At 47.2% G+C, this 9,938-nt stretch overlaps 1 protein-coding gene across 1 annotated transcript; it reads right to left on the reverse strand.

Annotated features, from left to right (window-relative positions):
• Positions 1 to 4,652: 4,652 nt before the first annotated feature.
• LOC309816114 (protein FAM170A-like) lies at positions 4,653 to 8,912 on the reverse strand (the record flags this gene model as incomplete). The annotated part of the gene is made up of 2 exons (XM_082646783.1): positions 4,653 to 5,549; positions 8,843 to 8,912. 2 exons carry the CDS (start codon positions 8,910 to 8,912, stop codon positions 4,693 to 4,695), a joined length of 927 nt encoding a protein of 308 aa, XP_082502909.1. The 3' UTR covers positions 4,653 to 4,692.
• Positions 8,913 to 9,938: the final 1,026 nt, after the last annotated feature.

The raw sequence follows: 9,938 nt of genomic DNA on the forward strand, positions 1-9,938 counted from the left end.
AGTTTGGTTGTGAGTTGTTCCCATTCCAAAGACCTTTCCTCTTTGAAGAGAAAAGAGAAAATCTTTTCTCTCCTTTCCTCTCACTTCACTTCTGCTCTATTATCTCCTCCGTCCAGAATGGCCCACTGACTCACATGGGTGTAGATCCGAAGATGGCAAGAACTGCCAGCAATTCTGAGATAATAATACGGATGGATCAGGAAAACTTGAAAACCTTTATCACTCCACATTAAAAAAAAAATTGCACTTCCAGTGTATTCAGTGTCTCAGTGTAGAAACACAAATGATAGAGAAATTGAATTACACTCAAGTTTTTCTTTCCTCCTTTCCTGATTTATTCTAATCCTCAGTGCTATCATGATGAACCATTTGTTAGGTAAAGTTTCAGACATTTTCTAACCATGCACACTTTTCTTTTTTTCACATAAGAGTGTGAACTAGGTCACTTTCAACATGCTGTGATTCTGTGATTCACTGTCTCCCACCGAGTCATCCACTGATAAAGTCATCTGTTTCACGGAGAACTATTTCCAATAGCTAATAGCCAATGTCTGTGGAGTGCTTACTCTGTGTCGGTTTCTTGTAACTACTTTACAGATCATTTGTACAGCGTACCCATGGACCAGGTACAATTATGACCCCCAAGTGACAGATAAGTGCAGATAAGTACAAATAAATAGAGGCCAAGTGACTTGCCCAAGACGCTGGAGCAAATCAAAATCCATGCCTCTGTAATCATTTTGCTCTATTGCCTCTGTCTGGGAGGCTTGATGATTTGGCAACTAAAACCTTAAATGTCATGTTCCATTTTTATATCTGTGACACAAGCGTGGGGCTGTGATACGGGGTAACTAACCTGACTACTTTTGAAAACCCTTACGCACCTGGATGAAAGTAAGCCAGGGACTGCAAGCCATAGATTTAAGGTTTCCTACCAACTTTTAAAAATAGCTTCTTGAATGCAATTTATGTAGTGTCAAGTCTAGGATGTAGTCCAAATAGTAACAGAAAAATGGAGATATGTAGGAAAATACTTAAAGTTGACAAGAATTGGGAGTGTAGTATTTTGGGGGCCAGCGTGTAGACCACAGGAAAACTTGCTGTTTCCATCCCAAAGGGAAGAGCCCTACGTTGCAACTGCCAAGGTCCCTGGGGCAGCAAGTGTGCTCACTGCTTAGTAAAGAAGCATCCTCAGTTTGATAGAATCATATGGGAGCCTTACATTTGGTTAGCAGTTCTACATTCTTGATGTAATGATATTTTCAGGGTGTGGGAGGGTATCAAGCTCTGAAAATACCCTTGGAGAGATCTGCTTATTAAGTTTGGCTTTTTCAATCTCCCTACTACTTCTTTACTAAACACCAGGCGGTTTCCTTCACTTTTCAGAACCATGTTGTTTTTCCCTTGTCTAATGAACTTTGAAATACTTTTGGATGAGCTATTAAGTTTGGGAAAAAATAAACAGCTCTTTAAAATAAGGAAGATAATAACAATGACAAGTAAAAAAAGCTCTAAAACAGAGAATATCCTCCATTCTAGCCAATGACGGAGTGGAAGGTTCGTGCTCGCTGTCCAGGACGTAGAAATAAAAGCTGAGGAGGCGCTGAGGCGTCTCCTGGATCTCTATGAGCCTCCATCATTTCTGCTGAGTAGGGTTGACAGATAAATTATAGGCTGTTTAGTTAAATATGAATGTTTGAAAAACAACGAGTACATTTTGAAGATAAGTATGCCCCCAATAGTTCATAGATTATACTTATACTAAAAATAATGACTTATTATTCATGTGAAGTTCAAGTTTAACTGGGTATCCTGTATATTTATGTACTAAATCTGACAGCCCTACTGATGATCCACAATGGAGGCAGTTGAGGAGGGGTACATGCTGGCTCTCGGACAGTCAGAAATGGCTTCAGCAGATCCAGGTACAGTATGAAGTTCTTTTTGGATGTAGCTCAGAAGCCAGGGCCAGCCCTTGACTGCAAGTACTGCCTCGGGTTTCCCTGAGGTGGGGTAAACCTTCCTCTTAATGGCCTTTTGGTAAGTCTGGAAGACCATATCCAAGGGGAGCCCCAAAGTCAGTTTCATCCTCACAACCATGTTTCCAATTCCTGGAATTGGCTGCATGTGACTCACAAGAGCTGAGGAGGTTTGTGGAAGTTGGGAGTGTCATAGCTTGAACCCTTTGTAGGTAAAGTTTTGCTGTTGTGAGAGTTTTAACAGGAGCAATGTGAAAGACTCCAGGTCCCCAGGTAGATAGAAATAATCCTGTTCTACCTGTGTGTATGTGACAAGTCTCTAATAGTTCAGAGGGCAAGTATCTGGTCTTAGAAAGACTGATCCAAGCTTGGATGTTTCTGGTGACAAGGCAAGGTCCTGAGTTTCAAGTTCACCTTTTATGGTTGAGGAGACAATAAGGTGGTCAGAAGGGAAATCATGGAGGAGACCTTGGATTCATCCATCGTGCAGGCTTGTATATGTGGTTCTATGTAGATCGTGTTTCAAAGGTGGAGCTTGTTTACAACTATGAACATTCTCCGATGTGCTTTTTGGACCTTCATTCCCAGAGCGAGAGCAGTGCCGAGGCTCTAGAAATGCCATGGATATTCTGAGCTGTCAGTGGCATTTCCCCGGTACTGTTCCCTTGGTGCCGCTCCTTGAAATGTCCAAAGGGATTATCATGTGTCTTGTGGCGGGTCCTAGCATTGTGAAAGGAAGCTGCTGCACCGGGCTCAGAGGATTTCGGATGTGGTGGGAGGAGGAGTAGTACTACGACTATAAATTGTATCACAGCATATCGATTCCATCTTGAGAGTGGGGTTGGGGGGTTTGAAGGGGGGCTTTTATTGTACTTTTATACATTGTACCCTTGAAACTAATTCAATTTTTAAAAATTAATTAATTTATTTGGGGCTGCATTGGGTCTTTGTTGCTGCTAGCGGGTGTTCTCTAGTTGCAGTGAGCGGGGGCTCCTCTTGGCTGTGGTGCACGGGCTTCTCATTGCAGTGGCTTCTCTTGTTGCGGAGCATGGGCTCTAGGCAAGCAGGCTTCCGTAGTTGTGGCACGTGGGCTCGGTAGATGTGGCACGGGCTCTAGAGTGCAGGCTCAGTAGTTGTGGTGCGCGGGCTTAGTTACTCCGTGGCACGTGGGATCTTCCCAGAACAGGGCTCGAACCCATGACCCCTGCATTCGCAGGCATATTCTTAACCACTGCTCCACCAGGGAAGCCCGATAATTCAGTTTTTTATGAAGAGAAGATTCCTAATATTATTCCAAAATTTTAAAAATATGTAGTTGGATAACACTATGAAAAATTAACTGATATATTCTTTTATTATTTCTCTTTGCTCCCTGGATCTTTTTCCCCATCCAGTCAGCTAGGCACTCTGAGTTCATTGCATTAGGAAGGTAAAGACTCAGCAGAAATGAGGGAGAAAAACAGAAAAGTCTCAGCTTTGGAATGTTCACAACGGAGGCCACAGTAGAACAGGTGAGAATTCTGTGAACCAAAAATAAATGTCGTCTCAAATGCAAAAAAGTATTCTCTGCACTGGGAGGCAGGAGAAGGAGGGAGGGAAGGACTGAAGGAGAGAGATCAGTGTGGCCAGGGACATGGAGACTGTGCTTAAGGACGATATGCCCAGGAAGAGAATCAGAATCTGGAGAAGATTCAGCCTGCACGTGATCATTGCCTCCAGCCAGCACCCTCATCTCAGACGTTGGGAAATTCAGAGAGAGAGTGGGAGTACGTCAGGAGGGCCACGCGCATAGTCTGTGTGGCAGGGGTTGTGGCCGTTCCCTATTTGTGAGGAGTCCCCAGCAATTTGCAGGCCTCTTCTGGAAAATGCTGGCGGACGTCTCTAGTGCTTATGTGAAAGCTTGTTCACAAACCTTGAAAGATACAGATGTAGATGACAGATAGATGCATAGATAGAAAAATGTCATTAAATAAAAGCTCCAGGAAAGGTTTGGAAAATGCCCTTTATTGCATAGGACGCTTCTATTGTCATATGATGTTAGACTGAGTGTCGGTCCCTTCATCCTCCTTCAGACCACGGCATTCTGTCTGCTACTCTCCCGAGGGTCCTTTCTTCTCCCTGGAAGGGATAAAACAAATGAGGTAGAACAGGAAGAGACAAGAAGCACTCCAAGCTCTGCTGGTCAGGGTTACCCTCCAGCATTGCCTTAATGCTCAGAGCCACACACACCACAGTGAGCTTGGCTCCAGATCAACTACCACGCAACGAAGGTTCTGGAACATTTCCATATCTCGGGGGACCTCATTTCCACGTGACTCTCTTTCATATTCCCCTTTGTCACAGAAGGCTAGGTCCAGGGGTCCGGGTGAGATCTCGGCTCAGGCCCAAGGCTCTCAGACCTCAAAGTTCTGGTCCTGCAAGGGCCCCTGTCCTCTCTTGAGACCACTCCTGGCTCTCTCTGCCGAGAAGGAGCTGCTGGCAGTACGTCCTCTAAGAGTTGAGGTCCATCGTGCAGACCCTGAGAAAACTCCTAGGAAAAGGCTCCACCTTCTTGTTTACGTCAACAGAGGTCAATGCCTTTGTTAGTGCTGGGTGTGTCCCATTTGATGCAACTGCAGAGCCATTAGGTAAACCAGCACATGTGTGCGGCCCCTTCCCTTAGACTCCTCTGGGCCCTCGTGACATAGGCTCAGAAGACTGCCAGCCTCAAGCCTTACCTCTTCCAAGGGACGGCCACACCGTCTTCCAGGATCTTCTGTCCCATAAATCTCAGTTGCTGTTTGGAACTCAAAGGAGAGAAAAGACCCTGCCTGCGGGGTCTCTTTGGGCTGGGGCCTTCCCCCGTGGGCTGCTCTCCCTCATTCTCCTTTTCTTCTTGCTTCTCTACCTCCTTCTCCTCCTCCTCCTCCTCCTCCTCCTCGTTCTCCTCCTCCTCCTCCTCGTCCTCTTCCTCAGGGGTGCTCTCGGATTCCACATTGCCCATCCGCTGGGCCATGGTGAGATGAAAGGCACGGCAGCTGAAGCCCTGCAGGACGCCGCCCTTCACGTGCTGCTGGAGGATCTCCAAGGTGGGGAAGACCCGGCAGCAGGCCATGCACCTGAAGCCGGTCTCCATGGTCAGCATCCAGTCCGCTGTCTTGGCGCTGGGTCTCTCCTCAACGGCAGGTGGCCCTGATGGGCTGCCTGGCTCTGCCCTTTCCTCATACTCTTTCTCCTCCCCAGTGGGCTCACTGTCAGACAGGAGGCTTTCGGTGCACACATCAGAAGAGGGGTCAGTGGCTACTGCGCACACATCCTCAGGAAGGGTCACTTCTTCTATCCTCAGCTGCTTTTCAGGCAACTCCAAGGGTTTCTTTGTCTTCCAGGAGACAGCGACACCCTTGTTCACTTGTACCTGCATGTAGTATATTTTCATGCCCCTTTCCTCTTTGTCTGGGTGCAGATAGTTCTTACAGGGTGAAGAGGGTGAGGAGGAGACACAGTGTGATGGGGAAGCGGTCTCTCCTTCTTCCTGATCCTGGGCTAGGGGTGGTCTAGGCTGGGCAGTGTCTCGATGAAATCTCCGGATTCCTGAAAAAGGAAATTAAAATCATAATAACATGCATGGGCCATGCCGGCAGCTGAGGGAGCAGGTGTGGTAGACGAGAGAGGGACATTGGCACGACATAGCAATGTCGTGAGCTTGGTGTTCGTTGGCCGTAGGACGGAGTGGTGTATCTGGTGTCATCTGTGGGCTTTTCATGTTCCTGGGGGGGGTATACTGGAGCGGTGTCTGTATACAGGGGTGTGGAGTATGGTGGTGAGTGCTGTAGTATGTGAGAGATGCGGCTGGATGCGTGTACGATGAGGAGTGTGAGTTTGGGAATATCGGTGGTGCATTCCTTGTGGAATGGGGCTGTGGTGCAGGAGAGTACTGTGGAGCACGTGCTTGGGGTTGATGTGCACTGAGAAGGGCTGTGCCTGGAGGGCGCGTGTATGTGTGAGCTGTGTGCACCTGAGCTGGATGGTCCTGCTCTCAGGCTGGAGGTGTATGATGGAGAACTCTGTCCTTCTCTGGAAGCAAAGGCAAAGACAAAGCCTACATTTTCCTCTGAAGATGCTTAATCTGGTCCCTCTTCCCTCCACCTCAAGCCCAGACCTTTCCGGCCCCTGCTCCTTGACTTCCCCACCATGGTAGTAGCAGTATTCACACACACACCCCCAGACTCAGCTGGCATCCACGCCCTCGGAACAGCTCAGCCATCCTGCCCAGGCTCCTCCACAGAGCCCTCATCACCTCTGATGACCCTGGATTTCCTCTCAGCCTCCCTGGGATCTGTGTGCCTCCTGCTTCACAGCCAAGCACCCCGTCACCTGAGGAGCCCCACGCTCTTACCAGCGTAGCTGAGCTTGCACGGAGTAGATGTACAGAAGAAGTATTTAGAGGCAGAGGAGACCTCCACTGCCCCTGGGCTGCAGCCTTGGGCCACCACAGTGGATCCAAGCCGAGGGGGATCCTCTTGTGACTTTGAGATTCCTGAGGGAGGAATGAAAGGCTCAGGGTGGGTTCATCAGTCCTCTGTCCACAAATATTTACTGAGTGTGTGACACGTGTCAGGTGCAGTGAATACACACAGTTGAGAGTGTGGTTCCCAGTGGATCCTCCAGGATTTAATTCCAATCAATACTTATTCTCTCACTGTCTAGTTGGTAATGTCGGCCTCGGTGGTGACTGTGAGTGTGTGGGAAGAGTGAGTGATGTGTATCAGTTAAGTCTGTGGTAAGTGTGGGGTTGGCATGGGGAGCACAGTGCAGACGTGTCTATCAGTGTCTGTGGCCTTTGTGTGCATGGTTTCTGTTCACAAGTCAGGAATTCTGGGACATGTAACGTTTCCTCATTACATGGTGTGGCTTGTATTTATGGTGTGTGTTCATTCATTCATTCACCAAGATTCAGTAAGCAGCTACTCCTGTGTATCCGGCACTCTTCCATTGTTGTAGTCTTTGGTAACGCTGCACATTCTAGTAGGGGAAGACACACACTAAACAAAACTACAATAAATATATAATACATCAGCTGGTGGTAAGTATATAAGGGTTGCCAGACTTAGCGAACAAGAATACAAGGCACCCAGTTAAATTTCAGTTTCAGATAAACCCAGAATAATCTTTGAGTGTAAGTATTCCCATGCAGTATTTGGCCTGACTTAGTTTTAGTGTAAGTATAGCCCATACAATATGTGGGACATACGGATACTGAAAAATTACTTGTTGTTTATCTGGAATTCAAATTGAACTGGATAGCCCATATTTTCTCTGGCAATCCTGACATGGGTTACTGAGACTGTGGTTTACTGTGGTTTGTACAAAGCGGGTCTGGCATTACGCAAGAATGTGTTGTAAGTGTGGTGTGTATGACACGTGACTGGTTCTTATAGAGGTATTTAGAGATGGCTGAAGTTAGTTGTGTTTGTGCAAGTGTTGAGGAGATACATGTATATAGTGTGTGTGTGTGTGTGTGTGTGTCCTATATATATAGTGTGTGTGTCTATATACATATCTCATCTCCAGCGTTTGTTGTTGGAGGAGAGGATTGTGATACAGGTGGGTTGTATGAGAATGTAGTACAGGAGGGATGCGTGTATATACCTCCATGTGCTCTGTGTGGTTTACTAAAGAAGTTATATGTAGGGTGTGTGATATTTTTGCTGTATCAGAGTGTACATGGGTGTATGAGTTTCTGTCTCATAAAACACCCCTAACTAGAATTCTGTATACACTCTTACGTACACCGAGTGTCAGCCAGGTCCAGGCAGGGTGACAAGAACTTTACCACGCAGACTTTATATCTGGTAAGCACTCTACCCCCATTCATCTCGCTCTTCTCTGCACTACCACACACACACACACACACACACACACACACACACTCCCACACACACACACACAGGAACATAGGGCAAAATATTCTGAATGGTCAGGGGCAGTCATTGCCTTCCCCAGCCTGTCCCAGCCACTGCCTGGAAATCTGCCTGCTGTCTAGAGCTCCATTCCCAGGGCCCATCCTACAGTCTCCAGGGCCCTGAGCCTGGTAGGAGCTACTGGGCTCTAATCTGGGGCAGAGGCCTCTAGCTGGAGCTCTGGGGTGACCACCCCTCTCCCAGGGCAAGCTACTCGCCTACATTTAATGCACGCAGGCACCACGTGGCCCGTGGCTCTCAGAGCTCCCCGCAGGACCCTGAGGCCATTTCTCACCCCCGCTCACGCGGTCTCAGTCTCTGGAAAACCCTTCCCTTCCCTTGATCTCCTTTGGGAAATTCTTCCTGTTGAAGGAATAAAACCTCCTTGCTTTCAATATGACACCATCCCTAGACAAACAATCTTCTTTCAAAGTGCATTCCACTTGTCAAGATATTTTTCAACAGGGCCTTCAACTCATGGGGCTTCTCTTTCCACTTTGGTAAAAGAGGCCAAGCAACTCACGGGTCTCTCTCAGCATCCTTGCATCCTTCACATCCCCCACCTCATGACCCCTAGGAAAGATCCAAGAGCATAAGAGAGAAATCGGGGACTGAGGAAAGCTGCACCTCTAGGTCTGTGCAAGCAGGATGCAGCCTGCTGTGAGTCCGACAAAGCTCCAGGCCCGGCTGCCCCAGGAGGCAGTCCTCAGTCCAGCGGAGCTGACCTCCCATCTCCCAGGGGGCATCTGGCCGTTCTGTGCCGTCTCACACCACAGGGACCCTCCGGATAGATACGGCAGCATCAGTGAGACAAGGTCTCTCGCTCCCTGCTTCACAGGTGACACGTTCTCAGTCCCCCGCTTCCTAGAGAAGCTTCAGTTTGGCAGAAACCCATGTGCCCCAGACAAGTTGCCCCCCACATACCTCCTCCGTTCTCGGCAGTTTCCTGGGACTCTTCATTTTCCAGATGTTTCCTCTTTTGTCGCCGTTCCATCGTACCAACTAGAAGTCTCCCTTAGAAGATGCCTCAAGAGATGTCCAACTCCTCCTCTTCCCTACAGGTTGGCCCTTCTTGGCTCTTGGGCAATCCGTTGAAATGATTCAATACAAACAAAAATAGTCAAGTCTCCTAAATGGCTGAAAAACTTGTACCACTTGGTGAACCAGCAGTAGTGCCTAGTGCTCACCAGGGCTGTTATGTTTGCAAGGTTGCCAGGCTCACAGTGGAATTCTGTGACCTCAGTGATGACATCAGAGCATTCGGTGGACCTAGGTTGAGCACAGTGTCTGCAATAGCACAGGCCCCATTTTCAAGAACAATTCCTTTTTCCCAGCCGAAGCTTTCCCGTGAAAGGGAAAGGTTCCTACCATATCTATTATAAATTGTATCATACCATGTCTATTATAAAATTCACATTTTGATTGGAGATCTTTTAATGTCTTTTCTAGAGAGATTTAATATGAATGTTTTAAATGGTCTCCAGTTTCCCTGTGGATTATTGACATTTTAAACTCTGCACTTCATTAGTTCCCATGTGTTTATTTTTGTCTTTATTTCCATTTCTCTAGGAGGTGTGTCAAAAAGGATCTTGCTGTGATTTATGTCATAGAGTGTTCTGCCTATGTGTTCCTCTAAGAGTTTGATAGTGTCTGGCCTTACATTTAGGTCTTTAATCCATTTTGAGCTTATTTTTGTGTATGGTGTTAGGGAGTGATCTAATCTCATACTTTTACATGTCCCTATCCAGTTTTCCCAGCACCACTTATTGAAGAGACTGTCCTTTCTCCACTGTACATTCCTGCCTCCTTTATCAAAGATAAGGTGACCATATGTCCGTGGGTTTAACTCTGGGCTTTCTATCCTGTTCCATTGATCTATCTTTCTGTTTTTGTGCCAGTACCATACTGTCTTGATTACTGTAGCTTTGTAGTATAGTCTGAAGTCAGGGAGCCTGATTCCTCCAGCTCCATTTTTCGTTCTCAAGATTGCTTTGGCTATTCGGGGTCTTCTGTGTTTCCA

Source organism: Mesoplodon mirus (genome assembly GCF_964341445.2).
Source record: "Mesoplodon mirus genome assembly, contig: SUPER_14_unloc_1, whole genome shotgun sequence".
Taxonomy (NCBI): domain Eukaryota; kingdom Metazoa; phylum Chordata; class Mammalia; order Artiodactyla; family Ziphiidae; genus Mesoplodon; species Mesoplodon mirus.